The sequence below is a fragment of the Melanostigma gelatinosum genome, assembly GCF_949748355.1.
Source record: "Melanostigma gelatinosum genome assembly, chromosome: 4".
In the NCBI taxonomy this organism is placed as follows: domain Eukaryota; kingdom Metazoa; phylum Chordata; class Actinopteri; order Perciformes; family Zoarcidae; genus Melanostigma; species Melanostigma gelatinosum.
Genome location: NC_136637.1, coordinates 11,616,553 through 11,632,547, shown reverse-complemented (window position 1 = coordinate 11,632,547; position 15,995 = coordinate 11,616,553). Strand labels below are relative to the sequence as shown.

The 15,995-nt window shown below is 39.3% G+C and overlaps 2 protein-coding genes across 3 annotated transcripts; both read left to right on the top strand.

Annotated features, from left to right (window-relative positions):
• Nucleotides 1–1,092: 1,092 nt before the first annotated feature.
• Nucleotides 1,093–5,569, top strand: mpv17l2 (MPV17 mitochondrial inner membrane protein like 2). 2 transcript variants are annotated; one of them, XM_079267553.1, is made up of 6 exons: nucleotides 1,093–1,180; nucleotides 2,509–2,727; nucleotides 2,901–3,062; nucleotides 4,012–4,088; nucleotides 4,649–4,777; nucleotides 5,105–5,569. In XM_079267553.1, the coding sequence occupies exons 2-6, from the start codon at nucleotides 2,538–2,540 to the stop codon at nucleotides 5,201–5,203; spliced, it is 657 nt and encodes a 218-aa protein (XP_079123679.1). In that variant the 5' UTR covers nucleotides 1,093–1,180; nucleotides 2,509–2,537; the 3' UTR covers nucleotides 5,204–5,569. The 2 variants fall into 2 exon arrangements, with proteins under 2 accessions (XP_079123679.1, XP_079123680.1); XM_079267554.1 differs by lacking the exon at nucleotides 1,093–1,180 and having other exon boundaries at nucleotides 1,852–2,727.
• A 1,220-nt stretch (nucleotides 5,570–6,789) lies between these two features.
• Nucleotides 6,790–11,382, top strand: cist1 (colon, intestine and stomach enriched 1). The gene is made up of 4 exons (XM_079267912.1): nucleotides 6,790–6,910; nucleotides 7,950–8,270; nucleotides 9,324–9,475; nucleotides 11,085–11,382. Exons 1-4 carry the CDS (start codon nucleotides 6,850–6,852, stop codon nucleotides 11,127–11,129), a joined length of 579 nt encoding a protein of 192 aa, XP_079124038.1. The 5' UTR covers nucleotides 6,790–6,849; the 3' UTR covers nucleotides 11,130–11,382.
• The last annotated feature ends 4,613 nt before the right edge of the window (nucleotides 11,383–15,995 follow it).

Below are 15,995 nucleotides of genomic sequence, written 5' to 3'. Positions count from 1 at the left end.
TGTTCATGATGGTCATTGTAACAAATACCACTGCAGAAACATAATATGATAAGGAATACCATACTCTTATGCTTAACTCATAACGTCCTACAAACTATCTATAAAGATGAATATGACCACTATAAAGTTCATCTGTAAAGCAACATGACAAATATAATAAATACACAGTTGTCTCAGTCGTAAGCACATTTATTAAGAATAGGATACTTATAGTAATTGTTGTTTTTTGTGATGTTAGTCTGCTAAAGATTCCTCTGAGACAAGGTTAACATCAATTTGTTTGCTATGATCAATCATAATACATTGGGGAGAAAGCATAATGAATTGGAAGGCCTGAAATAAGATACAAACAATTGTAATGTAAACAATAATTACACATCTCAAAGATATAAATGGTGATAGCTTTTATCCATATTTCCCAGCAATGTGTTGTCCGCCGAAACAAAACAAGAAGTTGATTGGCTTATTCTGAAGAAGTATTATACTTCTATCAAAAAAATGGAATTTGTTTTTGGTCATGAAAATTTCAAAAATGTCATAAGTTTGGTCTAGTACTACTGTAGTAGCCAAAGAGTGTAAACAGGCAGATATACTACAGTAATTTGTGATATAGGCTGCTGTATTTTGCGATAGTGGGCTAATTGTCTTGTGAGTGCAACAAATGTGTGTAAATCAATCTTTGACTTATTACATGTTTACAGCCTTGATTCTTATTTAAATAATATGCAGATAAAGATTTAAATAAATGCAATGTGCTTCGACATTGTCAGTTTCATACTATACGTGTTTATAATATAGATCATGATTATCATTATATCATTATAATAACCTGATCATGTCTTCCAGAGTACCACCCTTACGGTTGTTTATACATATTTATTTGTGTACATATATATGGTAAAAATAGCAATAGCAAACCGTGAACATCTGACAGAATATTGTATCTTGTGTTGTAAAGGAAGAGAAAACATTGGTCATAGTGAGTGAAACAGTGATCTGTATACGTTATGGCGTTCTGTTGTGATTAATTGGTCCTCCAAACCAGCAGGTGGCGCTCTAACATGAGAAGTGTCCAGTTCTACGGCTACAACATGAACAGCTCACGTGCCAGGGGGTTGTTGCACTTGCACTAGTGTTTCTCACCTGGGTGTATGAAGAGAGTTCCGCGGTTCGGGTTCAGGTGAGGATGTGTTGACGTGTTTGCACATTTAAGTGGCTATGGTCAGGTTAACGTTAATGGGGAAATTCGTAAGAAGGGAGATAGACTTCGACGCAACACCGACTCTCACATGTTAGACCGTTTCATTTGGCGTTCAACGAGGAGCAGAGAGATCATTGTGACATTGGAGTTTGCACATTTAGAGTCAATGTCAGCGCTGGTGTTGTACAGTCAGGTAACGTTAAACGGTTGTGTACGACTAACGTTACATAGTTATGACAGCTGAGTGTTTAATCCGGGGTAGAATGAGCTGCTAGCTAACAGTTAAGCTAGTTTCAGTGACCTTTGAACCTCTCAACTGTCTCAAAAGTTTCCGTCTATGTAATCTGCAGATAATACTATAAGCGTAAATATAAATACTCTCATCCCGTGTAATACAGATAAGTTGACTAACCCGATAAACAGTCCATGCAACAAAGTAACGTTATATGTACTAAAAGACAGGGTCACTGAACACAGTAGGAGACCTAAAACAACCAGTAGAAAGACATGTTTCATTCATTCGCGTTAGTTCATCTGTAACGTTATTGATCAAGTCTATGTGGGACTCAGAGATGGTGAGATTTACTTCATACAGAAACGCATTGTTGTGATGATATAATATGACTGTGAGGTGTCTTCTTCTTGTTGTGATGTCGAGTTAAAGCTTCATGAAGCATTTCAGCCAATTTGTTCGCAAAATGGTTCATTTCTCGAGGCTTCGTGTGCAACACAAAACTGCCTGGTGGCCGAAGAGTGAAACAAGGCAGATCTATTACAGATTTCTCAACCATGTAATGTGTTGTGTTGTATAGGCTGCTGTGCTACAACCATGGACATGTTAACGAAAGTAAAACCTAATTCATTTGTCCACCTCCGCTATGTTAACACAAGCACACGATCAGCCAAAAGATTTGTTTTGGTAAACTTTTCTGCTGGCTGAGACAAAGTGGACAGCATGACACCATGGCAGCATGACAGGGGGACAGGAATCTGCAACAAACCATGAGATGCCACTATAATGTACACACTGTCCCTGGGCAGAGGCCAGTAACTGGGAAAGTGATGTTGGGCGAGCCTTTATTTGTTTTTATTCATGAATTATAATTCCTAAACGCATTTCTTCAAAGCGATACAAACCTCACTGAAAACGCGCTCGATTACTTAATTACTCGACGCGCGCTCTTAAATCTCGGCAGAGCACGTAACATCACTGTTAATCTGTTTTGTGCTTTTGTTTTTCGCCGTCTGTGTTGGAGGTGCAGCATCCTGATAGGAGTTTGGCCATCATTGTCCTCTTTCTCCCACAGATGACAGTAACGTGAATTTCTCCGCCGTCATGCTTCCTCGGATGGGCAAACAGTTTCTCGTCCGGATGCAGTTCAACTGGCGGCCGCTGTTCCAGGGCCGAACCCTGCTGCTCACAAACACCCTGAGCGGAGGAGTACTGTTGGCACTGGGAGACATCGTGCAGCAGACCCGGGAGAACTTGAAAAAGCCGGGCAGAGTACGAGACTGGAGGAGAACAGGTGAGATACAGAGAAAAGAGGAGCTCTCTCAGCCAGTATACTCAAATCTCCATCTATTAATAAAGAATCAAATGTCGTATTTTGGAGAACATCTGTGCAATGTGTTATATTTTGAATGACTAACTCATGGCCATTAATGCTCTCATTTTCTCTTGACTCTCTCCCCCTGAAAGGTTGCATGTTTACGGTGGGCTGCTCCTTAGGTCCTGTGCTGCAATACTGGTACATCTGGCTGGATGGAGTGTTCGTGGGAAAAGCTCTGAAAACCGTGTGCAAGAAGGTTCTGGTGGACCAGGTGGTCGCCTCTCCGTTTTTGGGGATGTGGTATTTTATAGGTGAGAAGGATTTCATAGTTTGTTCGCACAACGCAGCCCGTCTCCTTCTTTCCTTAGTGAACATACACACATGAAAGAGTGTACAGAGTCAAAGGTCGTTCTTAAAGACAGGGAGGCGGTATGACAAAAGACACTTTTACTGTCTGTATGGATTAAGCAAGACACTCCCTGCCCATTGTTCTTCATGGGCTAAATGCGTTTATGTACGTGCGTGAGAGTTTACTTACAGATTTGGATGAGTTAAGACAAAAGACAATATCGGAGGTGGATGGAGTTTAAAGGTCTTCTGTGATAAGCAGTTTGGATTTCAACCATGAATGTTCTATAAGAGTTCCTTCAGGCTCTGACCTGATCTGAAGTTAGATTTTACACATCTGGGCCCCGTTTCAGAAAGCAGGTTTAACAAACTCTGAGCCTACCCCTGAGCTCTGACTTGACTAACCCTGAGATGGGAAGTTTTCGGTTCCAGAACAGCCGGTTAGAGTTTGTTCAATTAACTCTGTGTTTGGTCACTCTGAGTTAAGCTTGTGCCCTGCGAATGAAAAAGGCCAACATTAATGGAGCTCCGATTCCACGATTTACCGTGGCGACAGGTAAACGACAGGCAGCCTCCATCACTGACACTGTTCAAAGTCACAGCGTTCTATTTTTATATGTACAAAAACACTTCCGATTTTGAGCCGAAGGTAACTCTACTCTGTGTAATATTTGAACGTGAGGGCCAAAGAAACAATATCTGACCAGGATTAACATTAAAGAGGGAGGAGACCGAGAGAAACTCAGGGTTTGTTAAAGAGAACCTGCTAGCGAGACAGACCCAGAGTTAAAGTCTCCCGTCTTTCTGAAACTGAAAACCCAGAGTTTCCCTCATCTCGGTGTTGACTTACTCAGTCTTCACTAAACCTGCTTTCTGAAACAGGGCCCTGACAGACGACTCTGTTTATTGCAGGTATGGGTCTCATGGAGGGACACACGTTATCCGAAGGATGGAACGATTTCACGAGCAAGTTCTGGGAATTTTATAAGGCAAGTACACCTTGAGTCAGGGTCTCACCTGTAGATCTGGAGCAGCCGATCAATGATCATTTTCTCACAATAGGCAAATTGGGATCGTCAATGTTTTCTTACCGAAATTATTTGTACTCGGCAAACACATTTGGAACTGCTTCAGCCTACGCACAAATCATGAACACCCAGCAGCATGACATGTTGAAATAGCTGCTGTGAAAAGGGCCTATTTGACCACGATTTAGCACATTGACCATAGACGGTCCAGTCGTATACGAGGTGTCTTATTCTTCCTGGTCTTGTTCTTTGTGTTACTACTGACTCATTGAAATGTCATCAGTATTGTTGACATGTAGCAATCCTTTGTGATCACCACATTGCTAACTTTATTAATGGCTTATGAGACTTCTTTTTTCTCAATGTTTAATATTTTCTTTGAGGAAGCTCACTGACGGTTTCCTCTGTCTGGTTTGTGAAAGCAGATATCTTGGTTGCCTGCTGAAAGACACGTTTTTACCGTGTTTACTTTGTGTAATCAGTCCAGTTTTGTTAATGCTCATCTGTGTTCTTGCCTGCAGGCGGACTGTTGTGTTTGGCCTCCCGCTCAGATGATCAACTTTTACTTCCTCTCACCCAAATTCCGTGTTGTGTACATGAACTTTGTCACCGTAGGGTGGGATGTCTACCTTTCCTACCTCAAACACAGAGTAAGTCGGCCACACAGGAGATTCAATGGAAATTCTGCTAAATTCTGGCTAGTTTTCACAGTTCTTGATTAAGAGGTTTTTTTACTTATAAAATTACCATTTTACATCTTTAGTTTTTATGTTTTTGTCTTAATGAATACTACGGTAAAAGTTGCCACGAATAAAGAACAGTTAGTAAAGAACAATAAACACACAGTATATATCAAAACTCATCTCCTCCATTTCTCTGCTCGTATTGTTCATTGTGTCTGTCCGAGTTTTCTACTTGCTCAGTAATTTGAAGTGATATTGATAACATTGATGTGTGTGTTGGTTTGTGTGTGACAGGATGACAGCCAACCCACTGAGCAGCTTTCAGACAGCAGTGCTGTGGATGTTCAGCAGGAAGCTCTCCCATCGACCAAACCTCTGGAGGAGGAAGCTTAGACACGGAGTTCATGCTCAAGTGTGAAGTCGTTCATTGGCGGCAGAAGAACATTTTGCTGTTTTTATAGTGCGTCTGTATATTTGTATCTGAAACGTGCACTCGTGGAGGAACATTCAGGGATGAGAAGTTGTTTCACTGGCTCTCATGCGTATATCTCTGATGATAGCGCTTTTCTCTTTATCACATCTGCATCACTAACTGCTGCCTTTAACACAACCTTCCCCAAAGCATTTAAATGTACCGTAAGTTAGTTAGTGCACTTTTTAGTGTGAAACTACACAATTTAAACTGTCCAATATCCACAGAGTGGCATTCCTTTCATTTTTTTGCTGTTTCTGGTATAAAATAAAAAAAATCTGAATTGATGTGAAACAGCTGCTATGTTTTTATCTCTAACATTAACTTGTATAAACTTTGCCTTAATGTGTAGATCCGTTCTGTTTTGATGCCAAATAAGATTGTCTTCAGTTTATCCCTTTGAGGTATTTATGAAAGAAATGCATGATTATGATTATGTGCTTAAAGAACATCTATTACGGTATAATTATTTAATATCACATGTTTTATTTTTTGAATCAAACTAAATCATCAGCTACTTGATTGAAGACAGACTGAAGAAATTACTTTTATTTTTAAACGGCAGAAGTTTTATACTTTTGTTTTATATGTGACCTGATATACCACCTGTATGTCTCCAGCTGCTATTTTATTCATTAATATCTAAATATAAAAAATGCTGTCTAAAAACTGAAGCCTTCCAAACTGTTTTTTTTCTTTTACATATGGAGGAGGTTCAGTTCTTCTCACTTCTTGCTGTCAATGTCAAGTTTATTCTGATTCATACATTTATATTTAAATTAATAACTTTTATTCCTCTTTGATATTCTTTACATTAATAAACAGGAAAAATCTGAACACTGACATTCATTGTAACTTAGAGTTTGTGTGTTATTGAATAGTTCCACGAAGTATTTCTGTCAATCCGATGTTGCAAAAAAACATTTAGTATCGTTTAAAATAATTTCACAATATTCTACAGCGGTGACGGTACACAAAGTATAAACTTTTCTCCCTGGATAGTTTTCACATTTCACACGAGAGAATTAAAGGAAAAAAACCATATTACATGACGATTTTAAACATGTAACCATGTCGGGATCATAGTAGTTGATTTGAATGTAGCCTACATTCGAGAAATAAACACAAGTAATGTCAGGGTGAAATGTCATTAAATAACTATTAATACAAAAGGACAGCTACATTTTTAGAGAATGGTTTGAGATTATTTAATCCAATAAACAAGCTATCGGAACCTACACGGACCATACAGCACGTTGCACCTTTAAAGCCATCGGTCGAGTTTAGCATCAGATTTTCAACATCCAGCATTCACACCACTATTTCTTCAGAAGGTGCCTGCTCTGTCCATAGATTAGAGCGTCAACAGTAGGTATACGTCACTATAAATACAGATCATTGTTCAAACATTGATTCACCAACCTGAGGGAGTTGATATGCCCCAACCCAGCGTTGAAAGCACTCCTCAGGGAGCCGACATCCTGCTGTCAAGGATGTAAACTGTGTGTATAGGTGTGTGTCTGTGTTAGTATGCCGTAACCCTCGGCCTTTATCTTTATTTCTTAACATGCCTGCAGCCATGCACCTCACTGTGCTGGTGTCCCTGTTTGCAGTGGCTGTTTCTGAAGGTAAGTCGACATCTCACATTCGACCTGTTATTAAATTGATGTTTGAGATGTTGAATAATTAAAATTATCTTGAAATCGTGTAAAGATGCAAAGTGATGCAATCAGGAAACTTCCTGGGGCGAGAAGCAGGTTGTATTCGTTTTGTAAATAATTTTGTATATCTATGATTATTGTACTAACATTGTACTTAGCATGGCTTACTAATTAGTTGTGCTACTAGATATACAGAAATACATTTAAAGAGTAACTAAATCCCCAAACCTTTTTTTCTGCTGAACATCAATATGGGTCAGTGTTGTTGATGGGTTCAGGTCCAAATTTGACATCATTAGAGAATTTGAATTCTACATATTGTGGAACAAATTTGCATAGTGACTTCCCCCTCCTGGTTGTAACCTGGCTATTGCAATTGAATTTTGCTATTGGCTGCAAGCATATGCCTCATGGTTGGAGGTTCAGTGGCGCTTGAAGCAGAAACGCTTGACTTCCACATGTATAATTCAAATGAAAATATCAGGATCTTCAGGTCGATTGAGGTTTCTAAATTGCCTGTAGGTGTGAAGGTGAGCGTGAAGGTTTGTCATAGTCTGGCGACCTGTCCTGAGTGTCTTGACTTTTTTGTGGAGCAAACATAGTCTTGATTTCAAGGGTGTGTGAACACAATGCCATCGATATTACCATCGGTATTACGCCTGTTCCTGTGGTTGGAACTGCATCAACAATCCTGGTGACTTTGAAATGTCTGTTTGTGGGTCACAGGTGGGTCAATAAATTGTGTGGGAGGGTGCAGTGCACGTGGGAGAAAACTTGGGTGAGTCCAAGTGCAGTACTGTGTTTATGCATGCTGTGTCATCCAATGAAAGTAATCCAGAGAGCAGGTAGTCCCCTCCTGTGCATAGGGCAGATACTTTTCAACTACACCTCTGCTTGAAGTTCAAAATATCAGTTTGTTTATCAACCATGAAAAAGCCAACAGACTGGCCTATGACATCAGGTGCAAATGTTGTGCATCATCACAGAGATGTTTGTTCCTTTGCAGGCACCACTTATATTAAAGCCAAACAGGTAACAGAGATAACCACAAGTGCTGCACACCACACCGGTTTGGCTGCAAAGAACAACAATGTGTCATCATCCCCACCGCCCTCGTCTTCACCACAAACACCCAACAGGACAGAGGAAACACATTTGAGTGTCACTTCTCCTCAGATTACAAGGACCAACCAGTCATCCAAAGACACAGTTTCCCATGAATCGACACTCCCATCAGCATCAGAATCAACAACCATCACTGCAACCATCACTGCAACCATCACTGCAACCATCACTGCAACCACCACTGTGGACATAACCAGCACAGGTCAGACTACAATTAGAGCTGAATGTTTCATGGTTTATTCTGTATTATGAATCAGAGATCAATGATTACACCTCTAAATCTACACCTCTACACATGATCAAACATAAAAAAACTGCAACTTTTTCATTCATTCAGACATGGTCCTTTTGCTGAGGAAGACATCAGTTCTCAAGCTCGTGGAGTTCTATTCAGCGGTATAATAACAGGCCGCAAATGACTTAATTTACTTTAAAGCTGCATTGATACATGTATGGCCACTAGGGGACAGAAGATCTTCAATAAATGAAATGATAGTGATTACAAATCAGTAAAATTAAAAAACAAAACAAAAGTTAGTTGTACCCAAGGTAATGTAAAAATGAATGAGTGCAGTAACAAGAAAAGTAACAGAGATTACAACAAGTGCTGTACACCATACCAGTTGGGCTGCAAAGAAAAATGATGTCATTCAGTGTGACAACCAACAACAACAACATATCAGTTGTATACTGTCAAACTAGTTAAGCTACATTTTCACTCATTTTCACTCATGCAAAGAAGAAACAAGTAGTCAAAGATACAAATGAAGTCCCTATAAGAAAGCAACAGTAAAATTAAAAACAGTAAAATACATAACAGTTAGCCCAAAACCCAATAAACATCCACTAAGAATGTTGTAATGGCAACACATTAGCATCACACAGCTAGTAGTGGCTGGTTTGGTTAGCAGTAGACTGATTCCAGGACACTTAATTCGACTAAGTCATTCACTACAGCGGATAGAGGACATGGCCTTCAGACATGCCGGGGTATTAGGGAATAAAATAAAAGATACTTATGAAGAAGATTAAATATTTGTCTGATCACAGATCTGACAAAAGGTAAATGTCATTTTTGAATGAATTATTTTTGTAAATTCACTGTTGACTCATACATTTTTCACTTTGAGGGCTTTCTGCTGGCAAATTAAGAGTTGAGTCCTTTTCAACAGTTTCTTTTCTGACTGAGACAGACAAGTGTATCCAGTGTGTTGAGTAGTTAATACAGTAGGTTTGTGGCTTGTTTCACCTTCAGGTCTTCCAGAGGAGTTGGTCGTGACCACAGATCCTGCCCTCGTGGCCATCATTTGCGTCTTCAGTTTCGCCTTTGTCACTCTGCTGTTGTTTACCATCATGAAATGTAGATCATCGGAGAACAACTTTGAGAGGCTTGAAGATGTGCCGATGGTGAGTTAGAAGCAAAGGAACCTGATGTTTCAACTGATTTTACTTGTAAAACTGCTTTTAATTACTTCAATGTAATCACATTTGGATGAGATTAAAAGAAGCTATTTATTTGTTTTTTTGTCATGCTCAGCAGCGTATCGGTATGGTTGGTTGGTTGGTTGGTCCGGACTGACATATTTCAACACCTATTGAATTCAATTTTGTAATGTACTTCATAGTTTCCAGAGGATTCATTATCATGTCTTTGGTAGTGCCTTCACTTTTCATCTATAGCCACCATTGGACGATTAGAAAAACTTAAATCTGTCCAATTCTGTGATTAATGGCCAAAGACCTCAAAACACACGTGTGTGTTAAATGCAAACGGTGCTTACTTGAGTCCTGAGCAATACGTGACATAGTTGCATCTCCCAGCAATGCTAGAATACACGTGTCATTTGGTTGCAAAAGCTGACACGAACATCGAGCAATCTATACCCAGCATGCCGTTTGGCGGTGGAACAATTGATAGGGGTCCCCTCTCCATGCACCACACAATGTGTACATAACGCACTACTAATAAATATGTCCCGTAGATCTCAAGAGCTTGTACTCCACACTGCACTTCATTTGGTCTTCAGCAACCTGCTCAGTGAAGTCGATCGGATGAACGGTTGTTGAGAAACTCGAGGGACATACACATACACACAAAGACAGGCGCCTCTAATTTTAGTAAGATGTTAGCAAGCTACCACACCACTACAAGATGGTAAACATGGTAAATGTTGCACCGGCTAAACATCAGCACTTTTAGCACTGTCATTGTGAACAGCTTCACAGAGCGGCCAGAATGCCTGTCGGCTCAGAGTCTTCTTTTATATTAACGCATTTTGTGCAATTGTAACCACATTTAGATGAGACATGCACAATTCAACTCCAAGCGAAGATGGAAGCTAAGAAATAAATAGTTTGAGACAAAGATTGAGATTCTGGTCTTTCCACCAGCAGGGGGAAATACTCGCATGAGATTGTTTATATGATTAAAACATGAACATGAACAAAGTGTCACTGGTGGCAGTACAATGTCTTGCGCCACAGGGAATTGACCTGTGAACTCTGGCAGTGTGTAAGAGCTGTCATTAAAAAACCTATTCACCCTCCATGTGTCTTCATCTTCTTCTTCTCCTGCAGTCTTCGGGTGTCATATCAGGTGAAAGTGTGACCAAAGCATCAGGTCTCCACCGTGTGAAAAACGGATAGAAAAACACTTTAGGGTAAAACTACTGTCGCCAGCTATCTCTAAATCTTTATTTGCACTTGAGCAAAGCCGCTGTAGGCTATCGCTTTCATGACGTCGGAGTAGAACAATGTGTACCGCATGTGAAGATACACAGCAGCACGTACAGGACAACGTATGGGTCCAACAAAAAAACAGCTCAAAATAAAATAAGATACATCTTTATGTAAAGCAGCACACAGCGATGCAGATTCCTTGAGCCGTATTGCTCAGTTTGTAAAGAAGGTTTGCAACACCAGATATCCAATAAAGGCATTCTAACTCCTCTGGTTGCAGGTTGTAATAAATAGTTTAGCTCCTTTTAACTCCTGCTGTTTCCTTTCATCTCGCTAGAGCAACATGAACGAGGCTTCTCCGTTCGCCAAGCACTCAAAATGACAGAGGACACTTCATCGGATGCTGAAATGCAGGAGGAGTCCGTCTGCTGTACAACTCTGATGATTCTGGATAGAAAAAAAGACTTGTCCACACAAGAAAAAAACATGTTTATGATTTTCTCTCAGGCTCTTATGACTTTACAAAGCACTTTTGTCAATGACAGGGGAGTATTTATGCCTCATCTTTGACCTCTGACCTTCTTGGTTGCTGCTTTTTATTCTGGTGATTGAAGCTGAGTCAACCATTGCAACAACTCCTCCTTCATTTCTGCGGATGTATATCTTCGTAAGCACCTTCGATTCATAATTGCACTCTTACATGTAACAAATTACATTATACGAATACAGCAACTACATTTTAAGTCTCCATGATGATTTAGGGATTCGTATCTTGAACAGTGCACAGGAAAATCTATTTCCAATGTGAAAAGAGTATTTGAAATTGGATCATGATGATATAACCCTGCCTCTTCCATGTGCATTACACACACTTGCTGCCAGACAGATGTAAAGCACATAGTCTGGATTTTTTTTCAATGAAATAAAAGCAATATTCCAAAAACACATTACAGTTTTTTGCTTTTCAATATCACTGGCTGTTGTAATCCCTGACTCAGAACCACATAGCACCCTGCCATTCGTCTTTTCAACCACATTTCAACATCAATTCAAGTTTCTCTCTCTCGAGAGATGATACAGACTCCACAGATAAAGGTCGTCGGAAAGTGATATCGTCTGTAAGTAAAACTGCTGAGACACTTCTCCACAAAAAAAAGAGAAAGTAGAAGTAGACGACGTCTGATTTATACTGGCCCAACGCTTTTTTGCCTGATATCTTTAATCTGATGAACAGACATCTGAGTAACATCTGTGAGTGTGAGGGAGCTTCAGAGTCCATTTGATTAAATTAGACACAAAAGCAGAGATTAGATGCATAGCCTACTGGACGGACTGGACATTATTTCACATAAGACCTGAAGACTGACAATGGCAGAAACATCTTTTTTTAATTGTTCTATTTAAAAATATATATATTTCTTTTATTACCCACTTTCAATTGTAAAGTCTATCTATATCTTTAATCTGCCAATGTTGCCATCCCTCCTGTAAAAAGAGATGATGTAAATAAATAGACTTCTGGTTAAATGCATATTTAACATATAACTTAATTAGAAACATTAAAATGTTCCTCTCCCAATTATATCCGCTCATTCTGCATTTTGATGCCAGTAAAATGGTTAGAAAGCCACCACAGCAGACCTCGTGGCTAGTCTAGTAAAGTTGTTTACGTTCGGCTGCTGCACTTCCTGTCATGTGATCCAGGGCGTCGACGTCACAGTCACGGCAGAGCACGCAGCGCTGCATGTTGCAGAGTTTGAAGTCTAACTCACTAAACTGCTGCAATAAAAATGGAAAAGAGGGATGACCGCTGCAGCATAACCTGACCGACACCTCAGGGCCATTGGCATTCACCTGCAAGCAAAACGCCCGCGAGAAAACACGGCCGGTGAGTGCGGTGAGTGGATATTCATCTTCAACATTAAACTTCAAAACTGTGATATGATGGTAGAATCGGTCAGAGAGGCAGCGGATACTTCAATATACACTTGTTGTCAATGAAAAAGTAGTTGAATGATTTACAGTTTGTACTTCGGAAACGAAGATTCTGAAAAATGACGGATTTCCCTGTGAGTCTTGTATCTTATCTTGGAGTATCCCTATAGGGACATAAGGCGTGTCTGTTGAACCTTTGAGTGATTATACACTTATATGATCTTAATGAATGTATTATCTCATTATCTCATCCCTATGTATTATAATACATTCATTATATTTAATAGTGTGTTTGTATTGCTATACAGTCTATTTCTTTAATATTCCAATGATATTCCTGCAAAAACATGAACTATTTCTTTGTGCGTTTGTCTATTTATGTGCCTCTATAGTGTGATAATGAGATCTGTGGAGCATATATTCAGTGGTAGGCCTCGTAGTTCCCAGTCACAGTTGTGTTGGGTTGTATTGTAATGTTCTGTAAGCATGGACTGTGTCTGTCGAACGGTTGGAATAATTCAGCTTCATGAGCAAAACCAACATGGAATGCATTTCCCCAAAATATTTATGCATCCCTCCTCCTGTCTTTATCTCCTTCCTTCCTCCATATCTGCTTCCTTCATTCTGCCTCTATAACACACACACACACACACACACACACACACACACACACACACACACACACACACACACACACACACACACACACACACACACACACACACTTATACAGAGTCTCTCTTGCTGTTTGAAAGTTGTACATCATTTTTTTTTTTAATTATATCTCTCACACACATTTACAGAACGGGAAGGTCACAAGAATACTCTTTGTCTCTTCACTTGTGTTTATTCTTATTCATCCTCTGGTTGGGATACATTCATTTTAACCTTCTTTATTTGTCACGTTTTATTGATTTAATCTAAATATTGCACATACTTGTTTTTTTTAAACTGCTATCAAAGTACTGTATGGTCCATTTGTTTAGTGCTTTGCTCAAATCAGCCTGTGGATTCAAACCAGCCACATGAGGAAAAATAAGAGGAGAGGAAAGTTTGATTTCTGTTTGCTTGAACTTTTCTTAAATTCAATTTATAATCTTTTTTTAAATTGCTCATCTCTTTTTTAAATGTCTGCCGTTTTTGGCGTTCCCTGTCAGATGTTTGAGGCGTTATTGTCAGACCAGTTTCAGCCTGAAAGTTATGCAGTGACTAAGACTGACTGTTTTTCACTGCACCTGCTTTCTTCACACTTACAGAGCAGTTGTGTAATTTTGCACAGAGTTTAAAACCATTCTGTCAGACCTGTTTCTGTGACGTAGGAACCTTTGGGAATTCTTCAGTGTCATCAATTCAACAATAAACACAGAAAACCAGGCATGACTGTACTGTTTGTGCCCATTAGATGTCGTGCTGAGCCGCCTCCTCCTGCTCTTATCATCCATCACCATCTGAGGCTGTTTTATCTGCAAACATGTGCAGAGCCCATGCCCAAATCTTCTTTTGTCTGTCTGCATGACTCACTGGTTATTTGAGAGCAAAAGAGCATTTGTCTTTTTTGCTTCCTCAGAAATCACTGGTGAGAAGCAAAAGACAAACCCTGGGCTTTTATTGATAGGTGACTAAAAATACTTCGTTTGTCAGTTTTGAAGTTTGTCACAGCAGCAGTATTTTTTCTGTTGAGTAAAATTACTATTTTTAAATGTTGGGCTGAGTCACTCTGAGCTGGAAACCAACATGTGGGTTTAGCTAAGCTCCTCCTGTGTAATGAGGGCGTGAAGTACAAAGATATTTAGCTACAGTGGAGGTCAGACATCTCTCTCTGTAGTCTATATATATATATATATATATATATATATATATATATATATATATATATATATATATATATATATACACACACACACACACCCATTGGTACACGTTATATGTCCTTTCAAAAATTGAAGTGTAAAAAGATCAAGTTGTGGTTTTATGTGGAATATTTGTTGGCAGGAAGCAGTTTTTTTTCTAAGTATTCGGCAAGAAAATGTTGAATTATTTCTTTCATGTCCTATTAACGCTGAGAAACCTTAGACCTGTTTTGTCTTTTTTAGGGGGGGACATGGGATCTTTAGGGGAAGATAGCAGGTCAACAGTATAGGCCACATGGTGGATGTATCTATCATCTGAAAGCTGGGAACCTGGAGATTCATTTGAAATGCAGTTCAGTAGTGTATGTGAAGTTGTTATAAATCAGAAATACAAATGACAAATTAATGAATTAATTATATTCAATTGTGACAGTGTAAAAGGGGATAAAAAAATATTATGGAAGAATATGATGGCCATCCCCATGCTGTATTTTGTCTCATAAGGCTCAATTTCGCTGTTGATACCATTTCCCGTCTGTTACACACATTTGGTGCTAAATTTAACAATACTTTACCACTCGAGACAATGCTCTAGCCCTCTTCCCGTCAAGCTAGCGTGAGATAATATCTAAACTCTAGCTTCAAAACTGAGGCAGCTGTACGGACTCTGAAAGACACTATCTAGTCTCAAGGGATTAAAAAGGTACTGAAGAGGTGAATATCTATAATAATGATGGTAATTGATCAAATGAATATGAATAAAATACAATAATAATCCATAGTCGTGTGTGGGATGAGGTGAACGTTGTGAATCACATGTTTCCTCTGTAGATATCTGGTTTCGTAGTGACGCTCTTGAACGTTGCTCAGACTATTAGCGGTCTGTATCAGCTTACATCTATCGTGCGTCACCACAACAACGACGGCATCACAAGACGCCTTGGGTGTTAACTTTATGATGGTTGATTGTAGAATTTAAGACAAGGACACCACTGTTGAGATGGTTAATCATTACAGACTCTGCTGTGCCAGGAGGTTATCCTCTGTGTAATATATCATGCTGCCAGTCATTGTTTTAAAAATGGTTAAATCACAAGCATTTTCACTTTTAGAGTCCCTGCTCTATCATGTGACATATTAGTACTGAACACACCTTAGTGAGCAGAGAAATGCTTTTGAATCAAAACCCAGAAAATAAGCCAGATTTGTGTGACTGTAAACAGCTATAGCAGACAACATCTTGTATATTTCCCTTTCAACTGGATTCTGTTTGCATGTTTTATCATCAAGACTGAATTGGTTGACCTTCCTAATGCGCCTGCCTTCAATGAAGCACTAATTAGGAGACTCTTTAGTATCTAAAAGCTTACCAATTAGGCCCTGAAATAGATGTTATAAGTTGTCATTGCAGAGAAATCCCTGACTACATTGATGATGGCTCCTTGGTGGAGTACTCGAAAGCA